The 16,095-nt window shown below is 43.2% G+C and overlaps 1 protein-coding gene across 6 annotated transcripts in view; it reads right to left on the bottom strand.

Annotated features, from left to right (window-relative positions):
* ARFGEF3 (ARFGEF family member 3) overlaps nt 1-16,095 on the bottom strand; it is a 178,387-nt gene that overhangs the window by 27,525 nt on the left and 134,767 nt on the right. For all 6 annotated transcript variants that reach the window (XM_070376749.1, XM_070376752.1, XM_070376750.1 and 3 more), the window contains 5 exons: nt 14,675-14,854; nt 10,358-10,502; nt 8,642-8,764; nt 2,479-2,582; nt 628-772 (listed from right to left, as the gene is read on the bottom strand). In XM_070376749.1, the coding sequence (XP_070232850.1) occupies nt 628-772; nt 2,479-2,582; nt 8,642-8,764; nt 10,358-10,502; nt 14,675-14,854 (697 nt within the window). The remainder of the gene's footprint in view (nt 1-627; nt 773-2,478; nt 2,583-8,641; nt 8,765-10,357; nt 10,503-14,674; nt 14,855-16,095) is intronic.

Here is a 16,095-nt window from a genome sequence, read left to right as displayed (position 1 = left end):
CCCTGGCTCAGGAAGATCCCCTGGAGAAGGGAGTGGCATCCCACTGCAGTATTCTTTCCTGGAGAATCCCATGGACAGAGGAGCCTGGTGGGCTACAATCCACGGGATCACAAAGAGTCAGACACGACTGAGCAACTAACATACATACACACACACACACACATCCATCTAAAAAGGATAGGTTTGCTGCTGCGTCACTTCAGTCGTGTCAGACTCTGTGCAACCCCATAGACGGCAGCCCACCAGGCTCCCCTGTCCCTGGGACTCTCCAGGCAAGAACACTGGAGTGGGTTGCCATTTCCTTCTCCAATGCATGAAGTGAAAAGTGAAAGTGAAGTCGCTCAGTCGTGTCCGACACTCAGCAACCCCATGGACTACAGCCCACCTGGCTCCTCCATCCATGGGATTCTCCAGGCAAGAGTACTGGAGTGAGGTGCCTGGAGACCCTGATTGTAAAATGTTTTTGAAGAGTCCATGGAAACTTTAGGTAGGCTTGTTCTGTTAGAATTATAAATAATAACAATGTAAGTGGATGGTCATTTATGATCTATGAGCTACTGAATTCTTGACTTCAGCTTTTGGGAATACAAACATAGCAAAGAACCCAGTTTAGCTCAATTAACTTACCAGTGTCGTCATCAAAGTCAGACAAGACTGACTCAATTCCATCCTCACTGCTCGCTGACTGCTCCTGAAGTCTTCGGGGCAAGCTAGCAAGTCGCCCACTAAGGAATATTGGCTTCAAGGGCATTTTGTAGATTTTGGCCAACAACTAAATAAAAAAAAAACACCAAACTGCAATTATATACTGGAAAAAGCTGTACTCTATTAAATCAAAACAAAACTATACACAGGTAAGAAAAGGTGGAGAGAAAACCAGAAAAGTTCCCAGTCTAGGAAAGTTTTAAACTTGGCTGTGATTTGAAAGCATAAGGCAGCTCACAAGAGGCATTGATCCTGTGAAGCAGATAAAATAAGAGTCAATGGTAACACAAAGCTAGAAGAAGATTCTGTGGATACCTTTTCAGTATCTCAGTGGCATAGGAGTTTTATAGACTCCTATAAACCTGTGAAGGGAACCATGAAACATGTTAAAAATTTTTGCCTGTGGGTGAGTTGTTCTATGGGGAGCACTGAGAAGAGAGTCTGTAGGCAAATAAGCTATCAGACTCTTATCCCCCTTCCCCCGACTCAACATCAAGGAAACATGGGGCACCCGAGGATGGAGGAATCTGAGGGGAGGGTGGGCAAGATGAAGGCATGAGAAGCAGAGCTCATGGCTGCCCTGGGCTCTTCATTCCTGTCACTGCTACCATCCTGACTCCCCGGCTGTCACTGGGATAAACTCACAAGAAACTCTGTACTTCACAAATTAGAATTGTGCCTGTACTATTTTAGAAATTAGGGAAACAGCTGTGAGCGAGACAGACAGAAATCTAGCCGTTTGTGTCTTACAGACATACTCCTTTCACAAATAATATTTCTGACAGGTTATAGGAAAAATTAGACAGGGGGCTCCTAGAAAGGGTGACCAGACGGGTGGGGGATGTAGGCAGAATGTAGGTAGATACTTAAGCCCTGGTCTCTCTCAGGAGGTGATGTCTCAGATCAGATTGGACGATTAGGAGCATCATCCATACAGAGATCCGAGGAGAGAAAATTCCAGGCAGAGGGAACAGCAATGGCCCCGAGCACTAACAAGTCAGGAATGTCTAAGGGCTAGAAAGGGAGCGTGGCTGAGCACAGTGAGAGAGAAGGAAAGAGCTGAGGGGGTAGGGGGGCCAGGTCAGGTCACATGGGCCTTATGGAAGCATATGGAGGAGGAAGTCAGGGTGGCGCATTCTTTCTGAAGCACTGGGGCTTAATGCCGTCAACCCCATCGCCAAGGGAGGGGTTACAGACAGACAGGAGGCGGCCAGGGGACACACCTGAGTAGGCAGGAGAAGAGCTATGGCCAGAGGGTGTCACCGAAGCCTCGAGGAGGAAGGGCTTTGGGGGAGGAGCATCAGATTGTTCCACTGGCATGTGACACGGATAAGAACTGGACTCTGCACAAGGAAGGTCACTGCTCACATTGGCAAGTGATGTTTCACTGGGTTTCTTCACTAGATCCTGACTGCAAACCCCTCTCTTACTTTCTTTATGTCTCTCTTCACTGTGTGCAGCCTACTGTCCAGGTTTTGGTCTCCTCAGGAAGATTTCCCATGGCCTCTTAGCCTGACACAGAGAGATGATGGTAGTTCTTTCATGAGGTATAAATGAGAAGTTTCAGAGACCTCAAAACCCAGTTGTGTGTTCTAGTATATTCTCATGACTTTCTTTCTCTGCTTTGTAGAAGGGGTGGGGACCAGAATTTATACTCCAAATCTAAGCCCCACTCTCCTCAGAGACAGCAGAAAGTATTGTTCCTGGGCTTCACAAAGACACCTGTGCATATTTCGTGAGCAACTCCAGAGGCAGGTTTGGGGGTCCGGGTACCTGAGAACAGCGCCGGAGGTAGTCCAGGGCGGGGAGGCACAGGTCTGGGGACGCGGCTCCGGGTCCTGGGACACAGTCTCCAATCTCCTTACAGTCCACCTCCCCTGGGGGCAGCAGGGCGAGACAGAAACAAATATTGTTCATCCCCTTCTAACAGAAGACCTACTTAGTCATATAGCATTCATTCACCAAATGCCTACTAAAACAGAAAAGAAAAAGTACGCTACATTGTACAACCCCGAGAAAGCCCTTTCGGTCAAATTTCCCCCTACATGTGTACACGTTAAATACGGTTGGGGGTCATACAGTACACATCATACCTTGTTGAAATTATTCTCTTCTGTTATTCCTCTTTTCACTAGTCAGTTCGGTTCAGTCACTCAGTCGTGTCTGACTCTTTGCGACCCCATGGACTGCAGCACCCCAGGCCTCCCTGTCCATCACCAACTCCCAGAGTTTACTCAGACTCATGTCCATTGAGTCAGTGATGCCATCCAACCATCTCATCCTCTGTTGCCCCTTCTCCCACCTTCCATCTTTCCCAGCATCAGGGTCTTTCCAAATTCCATATCCTGCCACATTACTTTCAGGCTGGAGGGCGTGTGTTTTGTACCTGGGCACACTGTAACTGTAATTCATTTTCCTGGGCCTGCTGCTGACGCTCTGACTTGTGAAGCTTTGATGATACGGGATGATCTTGGAGACCAGCCATGCGCTGGGCTGGGACGAAGCACTAGGCCCTTCTCCCTTTAGAGAAGGACCTTGTTTGTTGCCAGTGCTCAGCACTAAACAGTGATCATAAATGAAGATTCTGGGAGGATTCGAAACATCTGCAGTTTAGGGGTGGTGACTACACAATTGAACTGAAATGATCTATTTTTGTGTATCTATCTAGAAATGTAACAGATCTGTAGAGGACATCTCGATAGTCTATAGGTAAATAAGTAATTCAGAATTACCATTTTTCTTCTTGCATGATGAATCTATTCCTATACTTTTTAATAAAATCACAGTACTGTAACTATTTCTAATTGTCTCCAGTGGTAGTACTAGCAGCCTTCCTGCAGGTAAACAGACATAATTAGTAGGCATTAGCTGAAGTTTAAAAGATAAAGAGTCATGTTTCTCAAAAAAGAAGAGAAAACCACTTATGTTTTAGATCAGTTCGGTTCAGTCGCTCAGTTGTGTCTGACTCTTTGCGACCCCATGGATCGCAGCACGCCAGGCCTCCCTGTCCATCGCCAACTCCCGGAGTTCACTCAGACTCACGTCCATCGAGTCAGTGATGCCATCCAGCCATCTCATCCTCTGTCGTCCCCTTCTCCTCCTGCCCCCAATCCCTCCCAGCATCAGAGTCTTTTCCAATGAGGCAAGTCTTCGCATGAGGTGGCCAAAGTACTGAGTTTCAGCTTTAGCATCATTCCTTCCAAAGAAATCCCAGGGCTGATCTCCTTCAGAATGGACTGGTTGGATCAGGGATTGGCAAACTTCTTTTCCATGTAAATGTTTTAAGCTTTGCAGATCACACTGTCTTTGTTGCAACTTCTCAACTCTGTCACTGTAGCACAAAACAGCCATAGACAAATGACCATGGCTGTGTTTCAATAAAATTTTATTTATAAAAACTCTGAGTGGATGGGATTGGCCCGTGGGCCATAGTTTGCCAACTCCTAGTTAGATTAATATACCTTACAGTATAAAAACACAGAGCAGTTCAAATTCATGTTGAAATAACCACGTGGGAATTAAAAATAAATTCATTTCTTGACATGTACACACTGCTACCCTTTGAATGGATAACCAACAAGGACCTACTGTATAGCATATGGAACTCTGTTCAATGTTATGTGGCAGCCTGGATGCGAGGGGAGTGTGGGGGAGAATGGATACATGTATGTATATGGCTGAGTCCCTTTGCTGTTCACATCAAACTATCAGAACATTGTTTATTAATTGGCTAGGGTTCCCAAGTGGCTCAGTGGGTAAAGAATCTGCCTGCAGTGCAGGAGATGCGGGCTCGATCCCAGGGGCAGGAAGATCCCCTGGAAGAGGGCATGGCAACCTGCTCCAGTATTCTTGCCTGGAGAATCCCATGGACAGAGTTGGACATGACTGAAGCGACAGAGCATGCATACCCCAATGTAAAATAAAAAGTACCCCCCCCCAAAAAAAACCCAAACAAATAAATCTATTTCCTATCTTCTTAAGGAATGTTCTAAAGTTTTTTTTATCCAGACTTCTGTGTTACATATCAAAGTCTGTGCCCCCTGGAGACGGGCAGGACACAGCCTGTGTGGCTATATCGGGGCCTCGGAAGGCAATAGCTTCATCAACTCAATGGATATGAATTTGAGGAGATGGTGAACGACAGGGAAGCCTGGAGTGCTGCATTCCATGGGGCCACAAAGAATTAGACACAACTGAGTGAACAACAACAGATGTCCCACTGACCCTAAGCCACACACAAATAACTCTGCCTCATAATTCACAGAAAAATTAGAACCTTTTGGTTTTAAATATCCTCAGCTGCACACTGCCAATTCTTCAGCTCTATTTTCAGACCTCAACCCCCTCCTCAAGATAAGATCTCAAAATTCTGACATCTCCACTTGAATATTTCATAGAAACTTGTACACATGTCCAAAGACAGTATTCATGACTTTTCCCTCTCCTCCACTCCTTTTGGATATACTGATTCTGAGTAACATCAGTTCTGACAGAATTTGAGGAGGGGGGAGTCAGCCTCAGTTCCTCTTCTTTTCAGGCCCCACATCATAGCAGTACAAGCCCTACTGATCCCACCTCTACAATGTCCTGAATTCCATGCACTCTGCTCGCTCCCAGACTACTGCACACTGGTCTCTGCCTGCAGCCTCTTATCCTTGCCCACAGGAACACGTGCTGCCAGAGTTTCGTTTCGAAACCTTCCCTGCGCATTCTCAGTCCCCTGATGTGGCATGCAGGGCCCATTCCAACTCATCGCCTAGGATCCCTCCTCTGTGGGTACCCAACTTTCAGAAAAGTAAACAGCTCACTCCACCAAGTTCAAAGGTCACTTCTCCTGTGAAGTCTGCATGGGGTCTACTACCCAGCACCCTGTCTCAGCAGCTTGCTTATCTCAGCTTAAATGACTTTTTTTTTTTAAACTAGCATCTATGAAAGTATTCTTACTACTGAACTGTGATTATTGATTTATGTGTCTGTTTCCCAGAAGAGGCAGCAAACCTCTCACAGGCAGGAAGCATGTTTTATTCACTGTGCCAATGTACCAGGCACTTGATTGTTCACGGAACAACAGAATACCAATAATCTGTTTTGTAGTGTTGCACGCATGCATGTGTTCGTGCATGTGTGTGCTCAGTTGTGTCTGACTCTTTGCAACCCCAGGGATGGCAGCCCGCCAGGCTCCTCTGTTCATGGGATTTCCCAGGCAAGCATACTGAAGTGGGTTGCCATTTCCTCCTCCAGGGGATCTTTCTGACCCAGGGATGGAACCCACATCTCCTGCATTACCATTGATAATGATTCTTAAATGAAATGTAAGACTGTGGAGCACTAGAAAATATTTTAGTCTGCCCCCAGTTCCTGGCACAGAGCTCCTAAAACCCTAATTTCCCAAATGATAAGAATACTAAGAACATCTTTTGTTCTGATACTTGATCTTTGACTCCAGCTCCTGAAGATGAACTCCAAAACCCCTTGGAATTTCCTGGGTGACAGGATTTTTGTTCTTGTGAGGCAAAGCTTGGTGAGCTCCTGGATGGTGGCTGGTTACCAGAAAGACCATGGTGCAAGAGAGGGGGTGGAAATTGAGTTAATGATTGATCATCCCCACATGATGATGCCTCCATAAAAAAATCCCCAAAGAATGGGGTTCAGAGAGCCTCTGCATTGGTCAACACATCAATATGCTGGGAGGAGCTTCTACCCCAACTCCATGGGGGCAGAAGCTCCTGAGCTTGGGACTCTTCTGGACCTCACCTTGTATTCTCTCTTTATCTGACTGTTCACCTATATCATTTATCATATGCATTATTATATAATAAACTGATGAATGTATTTTCCTCTCTTCTGTGAGCTGCTCTAACAAATCCTCAAATCCAAGGGGTGGGGGAATCATGGGAACTACTGATTTATAGCCAAGTTGGACAGAGTTGTGAGTAACTTGGGGATCCACTACTTGCAACTGTCATTTTAAATGGGGGGGGGCAGTCACATAGGACTGAACCCTTAACCTGTGCTAACTCTAATAAGTATCAGAATTGAATTGACCAGTAGGGTACCTGGCTGGTGTCACAGAGAACTGCTTGGTGTGGGAACAAACCCCAGACACATCTGGTATCAGGACTCTAGTGAGTGAGATAGTACTTGACAGAGTAAAGGAGAAGCATAGGAGGAAGTGTTTTTTTTCTAAATAAGCACCGGATTTTTTCTTTTTTACTATCTAATGCAGGGATTACCTCATGCTTTAAGGTATTCTTATGATTAAGATACTAAACTATTTGGTTTCTATTTAATGTAGGACAGAGCTTGAAAGGAGCATGTGATGGTTGGATGGCATTACCAATTCAATGGACACAAACTTGGGCAAACTCCGGGAGATGGTGAGGGACAGGGAGGGCTGGCGTGCTGCAGTCCATGGGGTTGCAAAGAGTTGGACACGACTGAGTGAACAACAGTGAAAGAGTTTAAAAAGAGTAAAATCTTACTTTGTTCAAAGAAATCTTCCTCTGAAGCTCAGCATGTATAGTGGATAAGTGAGGGGCATTCATGTTCCCTCAGTTCAGCCCTCTACTTCCCAGAGTACAGAGAAAAACAGAGTGTGTATATAAGAACATAATGTAACAAGGATGGTCTACGGATCAGACCTGTGGCCTCCAGCCTCTTTATTGAAACTTGCATTTTATTCCTGCTCCAAAATAAGGGGAACATGGATGAAATCACCTAGCTTCTCCATGTCCTATTTTCTTTTGCAAAGAAATTGTCAGTTACCTTGCAAGAATACAAAATCATTTTTTTGGTGTTGTTCAGTCACTAAGTCGTGTCCAACTCTTTGCAACCCCATGGACTGTAGCACGCCAGGCTTCCCTGTCCTTCACTATCTCCTGAGCTTGCTCAAGCTCATGTCCATTGAATTGGTGATACCGCTCAATCTTTCTCAGTCAGTTCTTTGCATCAGGTGGCCAAAATACTGGAGCTTCAGCTTCAGCATTAGTCCTTCCAATGGATATTCAGGGTTGATATCCTTTATATTTTTATAAAGATTGACCTTATATTTTCTTTATTTAAAAGGTTCTCAAGGCCCTGTATCTAAGAGCTCTCCAGGGTGAAAGTCTCAAAACTTGAAGTTTCTTCTAAACTTTGCATTTAACTAACCACCACTCCCTTTCACTTTCACTGTGGATAAAACTGAGCCATACCAACAGTAGGTCATGCTATATCAGTTCAGTCGCTCAGTGGTATACGACTCTTTGCAACCCCATGGACTGCAGCATGCCAGGCTTCCCTGTCCATCACCAACTCCCAGAACTTGCTCGAATTCATGTCCATGGAGTTGGTGATGCCATCCAACCATCTCATCCTCTGTCGTCCCCTTCACCTCCTGCCTTCAGTCTTTCCCAGCACTGGAGTTCTTTCCAATGAGCACTCTACTGTGTTAAAGTATTTCTAAATTAAGCCTAAAAATCAGGTAGGTATTTCCTAAAACACACGAAATCTCAAGGAAGGGTGACTCCTACACTTTCAAACTACATTTTATAATCAATAGAGTCTGGGGGAAGGCATCGTAACTTTTGCTTAAGAGCTGGGAACTCAAACTCTAATTAGGCTTATTAATTATGTGACACTGAGAACAGCAGTTTCCTGCATAAAAGCAATTACTAAATATAATAGTGAACGTTTTAGGATTCAAAAAGAAGTTGGAGTAAAATAATATATGAAGACACACTTCATTATAAAATTATTCCATGAACACCATGAAAAATATCAACCCTGGACAGAATCCAAGCTGTGTTTACAGAAAGCTTTGTGCTCTATGCTCCTGAGCACACAGCATAGCACCGTCTGCTTCTCTCCCAGGACGCCTGCAGCCAACTCACACAGAGCCATACGGATAAGGGTCTCCAGCTGTCAGGAGGCAGGAAGGGGGGGGGGCTCCACTTACCCAGTCCTTTGACAAACTTCATAAGGCACATGATGTAACTAGTGGCTGCATTAGCAAAGACCTGGATGTTGTCGGTATTGAGAAAAGCTTCAAATACATCAAACACTGGAGCCTGGCCTTTTCCTGAAGGAGGAAGGTTACAGAGTTTTAAGAAAGTTAGGTGTCTACCCTTCAGGTTGCCCATACTCCCAGCACCTTCCAAAGAGCATTAAAAAAAAAAAATATATATATATATAGATATATATATATATCTACTGGAGCAAAGCCCAGGTCTTTTGACTGGATAACCGGCTTGGCTCCCGTGTTGTCCTTCTCAGCTTTGCCTGCAGGGGGAGCTGTAGGACGGCTAAGAGGAGAGCTTAGCAGACAGATGAGGGCAAAGCTGGCTGAATGCAGGGCTGAGCAATGTGTAGGTCTACACAGGGCCATTAAACATGTGGTCCTTTGGAATTCTCCTGGACACAATCATTATAGGTATGGGAAGGTTTCGATAACCCCCTGATGGCACATACTAACTTACTCATACCTGTGCTGAAAAGAGCTAACATAGAAGGCTCAGAGGCTGCTATCCTCAGAAAGGCCTGCCTCAAGGGTTGGCCCTTGGCTGGTCTGGAAACCTGGCTCACCGAATAGTCCTTTAATTGGATGGTTTACTCTGCGCCTGGATGGTTGGGGCAAAGAACACAGTTTGATCTGAACACCTCCCCCCAACACCCCCGCAAGGAAGTATGGATTTTGGGATGTGTTGGGCAGAGGGTACCTAAGTGACCAGCCCTTAGCTGGGTCTCTAATGGGCTTCCCTGTGTAGAAAGGCTCACACACTGCCCCTGGTCATATATACTGCTTCATTTTCCCACTGGAGGTGAAGTGCTCCGTGGGACCCTCAAGGGAGGGGGAGAGCTCAGGGAGGCCCGCATACGGATTCTGTGTTTTCCCCTTAGGATCTGGCTTGTCCTTACCATATCACTGTAATAAACCTTGGCCATGAGCCATTAATAAGTCTGAGCTATGTAATAAATCTTGGCATAACTACATGCTGAGTCCCATGAGTCCTTCTGCTGGGTCTCTAAATGCAAGGTTAGTCTTGGAGGCCCCTGACCCAACCCCTGGTCACTGGGCCTACTGTATGGCTGCCCATCTATTTCCAGCCACACCCCATCTCCCTAATTCGAATTCCCTGTTATTTGGATATTTTCTGCTGCTTCTTAGATAGTGGATAACATTTTTCCCTTTTGGTTTTATGAATGAACTCAACACAGATATGTGTAAGTGAAATGACCTACGTCTCTCAGCCTTCTGTCTCCTCTGTCACTGAGAGCAGGGCCTGGTAACGCTCAAGGTTCTCGACCTGCTGGCAGAACTCAGAGCTTGTGTTCCTGCTACACCATTTCCTGCTGATAAAACAACGGAATGCCAGTCTTCCCTGTTTTCCAACTTCTTTCGATAGCATGAAGCTTGACATAAAGAGCTATTGCCCCATAGCCAAAATCAGCACTCCCATTCAACACAGAACCGGAAGCCCCAGCCGGAGCCATCAGCCAAGAGTGGAAATAGAATGCATCCAAATCAGAAAGGAACGTGGCCTCTTTTTGATGATGATATGATCTTATACAGACAAAGTTTTTTAAGATTCCACCAAAAAACATAGAACTACAGTCATTAGAATGTAGAACTAATAAACAAGTTTCAGGATGCAAAATCCACACACGGTCTTACCCATGGAATACTCGCCCACCAGGTACTCCTTCACCTCGGACTTGTTCCCGCTGTGCACCGTTTCCAGGGCGCTGAACAGGGGCCTCCAGCCTGACTGGATCTGGGCAGAGCACACTTCAACCAGCTCCCCGATGGACGTGACAACCTGCAGAGGCAAAGGGGGCAGCAGTTGGCGCCTTTTCCTTCTAAGAAGCAGGCGAGTTTCTGGGAAGATAGATGTGCTTCCCGGCTCCCTATTTCTGGGTTAATTTTAGTGCAAGAGAAAAATCAAAACCTAGACAAACTCACTCAAAAGTCTTCTAAATAAGCAACCATACTGCATTAATTTGCATTTTACTAAGTGTCACTAAGCAACTTTTCACATGCTATTTGTAAATATTTTGCTGTTTTTGAAGTTAGGTTTTTGTCTTCTCATTACTGTCTTTTTATCATTGAGTTCTTCCTGCATTCTAAATGTAAGTCCTTTCCAAGACACATGGTTTGCAAATTCTTTTTCACAGCTTTGGGCTTGTCTTTTTATTTTTAAATAGTCTCTTTAAAAAAAATCATTTATTTTTTGGCTGTGCTGGTCTTTATTGTTGTGCATGGACTTTCTCTAGTTGTGGTGTGTGGGCTTCTCACTGCAGTGGCTTCCCTTTTTGCAGAACGTGGGCTTCAGTAGCGTGGCATGTGGGCTCGCTCAGCAGTCGTGGTTTTTGGGCTCTAGAGGACAGGCTCAATAGTCGTAGCATATGGGCCTAGCCGTTTCACGTAGCATGTGGGATCCTCCAGGGCCAGAGATCGAACCCATGTCCCCCAAATTGACAGACAGACTCCTCACTACTGAGCTACCAGGGAAGCCCCTAAATGGTGTCTTTTGAAGAACAAAAGTTTTACATTTTGATGAAGTCCAAATCATCAATTTTTCTTTTTACAGATCCTGTTGGTGTCATTTCTAAGGAATCTCTGCCTAACCCAAGGTGGTCTCCCATGCTTTCTGTGGAAGCTTTTATAGGCTTTGCACTTATTTCAGCCTATGACCCATTTTGAGTTATTTTTTCTGTATGGTAAATGAAAGGGTGTAAATTCATTTTTACTTCATATGTTCAAGCACCATTTGCTAAAGGAATATCCTGTCCCTCTATTGAACTGCAATGACATCTTTGTCAAAAATCTACCATAAATGTGAGAATTTATTTCTATACTTTCTATTCAGTTCCCCTGATCAATAAGTCTCTCCTTACACCAATATTCCACGGTGTAGATTCCTCAAGTTTTGAAATTGGGTAGTGTAAATTCTCCAGATTCACTGTTCTTTTTCAAATGTGTTTTCTGTATTCTAGATCCTTTGAACTTGCATATAAACTTCCCAATTTCTTCAAAAAAGTCTGCTGAGATTTTGATAGGAATTGTACTGAATCTATATATCAACTTGGGGAAATCTGCTATTTAAAAATACTGTCTTTCAAAAAAAAATTAAAAAAAATAAATAAAAATACTGTCTTTCAATCCATGAATGTAGCATCTCTCATAATTTGTTTGAATATTTTTTTTTTTTTCTCAGCAATATTTTGTAGCTTTCAGCATACAGGTATTTAACGTCTTTTGCTAAATTCCTAAATTTAGCAAAAATAAATATTTTATTTGTGATGCTCTTAAATTTAAATTCCTAAATTTAGCTAAAATAAATATTTTATTTGTGATGCTCTTGTAAAGGGAATTGTTCTCAATTTCAATTTTTGATAACTTACATCTTGGATATGGGAATGCAAGTGACTTTAATGTGTTGTTTTTATATCCAGTAACCTAGCTAAACTCACTATTAATTCTAGTAATTTAAAAAATAAATTCCTTAGGATTTTCTATTTATAAGACTATGTTGTCTATGAACTAAGACAATTTTGTTTTTCAAAAACTGGATGGCATTAATTTTTTGGTACAGTGAGTAAAATTTACAATGTTGAACAGAATTGGTAAAGGTGGAAATCTTTGCTTTGTTCCCAGTTATTGGGAAAAAGCATTCAGTTGACCATTGTGTGAAGTTTGGTATTCGATTCTCAAATACTCCTTTCATCCAAGTAGTGAACTCCTTTCTATTCCTCATTTCTTGAAAGTTTTTCATTTAAAATGAGTGATGGATAAAACCATAGGGTTTTAATCCTTTATTCTACTGAAAAGATACACAACTGATTTTTGAGCTGTTACACCAATCTTGCTGATTCTGATTCTTTCTTCTACCATTTCACATATTGCTGATAAGCCTATTTAGTGGATTTTTCATGTGTTGTTGTCAACTCTAGAATTTGTATTCGTTCTGTTTCCATTTCTCTATGTAGATTCTCTATTTTTCAGACACTGTCATCTTTGAACATAATGCTTTGAACATACTTATAGTAGCTGCTCCAAAGTCTCTGCCCCCTAATTCAACATTCCAAGCCACAGCCAGGACACACTAAAGAGAGCCCTCTTCCCATCACATGTGCTGAACTTCTTTGGCTAAATATTCTATAATTTCTACCATGAACGTATCATTGGTAAGGGTCACCACCTCTTCTAGATCCTGTGTCTGTCTCTCTTCCCACTCCAAATCAGAATTTTGGATCTAAATAATCCTGGTTTTAGCTTAATACAACATCTGGTCTCACTCTAAGGCAGTTTCTATTGTCCACCCTTCCCCCCAACCCCCGAGTATACATCACTGTTTCTTATTTCTTTGAATATCTCATACTTTTTTTGCTGAACATTGGACATTTTAGATATTATAGCAATGCTGGATTCTGATTTATTCTTGTTTTTTTTTTTTATACTAAACGGCTCAGGCTTATACTATAGACCCTATCTCTGCTCTTCCCATGGTGTGAGGCACTGGTATCTCTACTAAATTTCTTTATTTTTATTTTTCAGCCTGACTTTCTAGTGCTGTCTTCATGTCTGCATAGGTTAGTCATAAGCTGATGAAGTAGGCAGAGACTTCGCTCAAATACTTTGAGCCTTTAAGGAGACTGCCCTCTGCCAATCAGCTGGCGAGAATATTCAAAGTTCAGCCAGTTTATAACTCTCTCTGGTGTTTTGCTTTCGATGGGATTTAGACGGTCTATCCTATATACGTCCATATTTCAGTCAGCTAGAGATGCATAAGGAATTTACCTTGTCCTTCTATGAAATCTCTGGTTTCCGGAATCTCATGTTACGTTTGTTACTGGTTCACCATTACAGCCTTAGGCCAGCAACACTGTAGTATTCTATTGCTCATTTCCTACCAAATCTATATTTTCTAGTGGACAAACCAGTAGTCTTCTTCAAATCGAGTCTGTCTCTTAAGCAGAAAGGCTGATTTTCCCAGTCAGCCTACACTGGTCAAATTACTATTCTTATCAATAGCTTGTAAGTGATGACTTCCACCTTCACTAAGAAGGTCACAGGCTCCCACTGTCCTTAACCAAAGTTCTGGCAAGAACTATTTTTCAGCATAAATGCTACTCAATTTGTCATCTGCCTGTGGTCAATTTCAAGAGCCCTGCAATGGATGCCTTTGACAATTTTTTATTTTTGTAGACTAAATTTTTATGGAGAGGATCTGCTAACTTCTTTATGCCACCATAGCCAAAATCTCTCCTGTTCTAAATGATTATTTAGAATTTTAATAAACACAGTTATTTTAAAGTCAGTCTCTGATAACGGCAATATCTGGATCCCTGGTGGGGAGCTGGAGAGGGTGTATATGTCTATTTTTATTGTTTGCTTTTCTTTCTGTATTCATGACATGTTATTTCCTAATGAGTCAATTATTTTTGACTGAAGGCAGACATTTAGCTTTACCTGATGGTCAGTTTGCTCATGGCCAATCCAGTCTCAGAGCTCTGCTTCTCTGGCTTCCCACTGTTACTTAGTTTTGGGCATCTTAATATTCCTTACTTTCTTGCCTGTGTGTCAGTATATTTAAAATAAAAAGCTTAGCCCTTATTTAACATTTTTAGTAGATTTCAGAGACAGAGGATCTGTATTCTTAGATCATCATCATAAGAAAGATACGAAGTCTCTAGTTTCTTCACCATTTGTCTTTCCGTAGAGGGCAGGACCGTGGTTAAGAGTACAGTGTGGGTATGAGAGCACAGACTCGTATAGCCAGGGTGCCTTGTTCAAATCCAAGCTCCACCAATCACTAATCATATATCCTTAGCTAAACTACTTAACCTCTTCTGGTCCCTGATTTCACACAGGCTTACAGTGCTGGAAAGAGGAAATCTGCAGCGCTCACACAGCAGTCCTGCCGGTTTGCTCAGTGAGGGCCGGCAGGCTATGGCAAAGACAGCGGGGCTGTGATGGCGACACGCTGACCTGGTCTTGGACGTCCTCGTCACACAACTCCAGCTGCATGATACGCTCGAACGGTCGGAAGAGAGCTTCGTTAAAGTGGAAATGAGGTGGCTCATTCCAGTCCGTGAGAACCTCCGTCAGTATGTCATGGATGAAGGAAACCGCCTTCTGAGACACGTGTCTTTCCTTATGGCAGGCAGCCTGCAAAATTCACAAGAGAGTCGAACACCCTCAGGACTTCGGGCAACTAAGAACCTGGTTCCTGAAGGTTTTCCTAACCCACCTTCCTGGAGGGAAGTGGAAGCAGCAACTCTGCTAAAGTAAAAGATTTCAAGGGTAAGTATCAGTGAACAGCACATTAAACTGCACTTTAAATAATTTAACCAACTGATCAGACACATCTCCAGTTTCACTTTGAAGTTTCTAGAAAATTAAGATTTTCTAATAGCCAGGCTTCCCTGGTGGCTCAGACCATCAAGAGTCTGCCTGCAATGCAGGAGACCGGGGTTCAATTCCTGGGAAGATCCCCGGGAGGAGAACACGGCAACCCACTCCAGTATTCTTGCCTGGAGAATCCCAGGAGAGAGGAGTGTGGCAGGCTACAGTCCATAGGGTTGCAAAGAGGCACGACTGAGCGACTAACACACACACAGTACAATAATTTCTTCTTCTTTTTCTTTTTCCCAGTAATGTGACATTTTTTGGGGGGCAGTATAGAACACGCTGACTAAATACACTGGAACCTTGTCTGGAAACTGCCCATGGTATCCTTGCTAGCTGTGCTTCAAACATATGAAGATCAGATGAGTCATTTGTCCCTCGGGATGTGGGGTGACTGCACCAATAGTGAATTAATTGACTCACATCATTGTATCTGTGTCCTTTAGTAGTCCTCTCCCACACTGACCCTGGGCTTGGATGTGTGACTTGCTTTGTTTATATAATATTTGATATTATATAATAACAAGCATTATATAAGTAAAGGACTGAATAAATAATTCTGATTTGGAATTGCCCTCTTGCTTTCCTTTGGAATCCTAAGAATTCCACAAGAACAAGCCAGGGCTAGTTGGCTAGAGGAGAGACCAGATGAGCTATGGCATAGCTCTACCAGATTAAGTGCTAAAGGGCTATACAGACTAGTTACCACTGTCAAACAGGGCAACAATTTCCCCATCAACTTAGAAGCAGCCAGTCATCACGTATTGAGATATTTAGATGGATATTTAGATTATCATATAATTTATCATATAAACCGCTTTCCTTTGGAAAGTCAAAGAGGTCCTAGGAGTGTTAATTCAGTTGAGAAAACCAGGATGTACGGTTCCTCTATGTAGAGGGAATATATTTAGCTATTAGAAAGGGGAGCCCAGCAGGAACAAAAGACATTGTTATGTTCGCGTACAAAAAAGAATTGCCAGACTAAGGCTGGTAGCAGACCA

This window comes from Bos mutus, chromosome 9 (assembly GCF_027580195.1).
Source record: "Bos mutus isolate GX-2022 chromosome 9, NWIPB_WYAK_1.1, whole genome shotgun sequence".
Classification (NCBI taxonomy): Eukaryota; Metazoa; Chordata; class Mammalia; order Artiodactyla; family Bovidae; genus Bos; species Bos mutus.
Note: the sequence above shows the minus strand (reverse complement) of the source record. Positions and strands in the feature narration are given on the sequence as shown.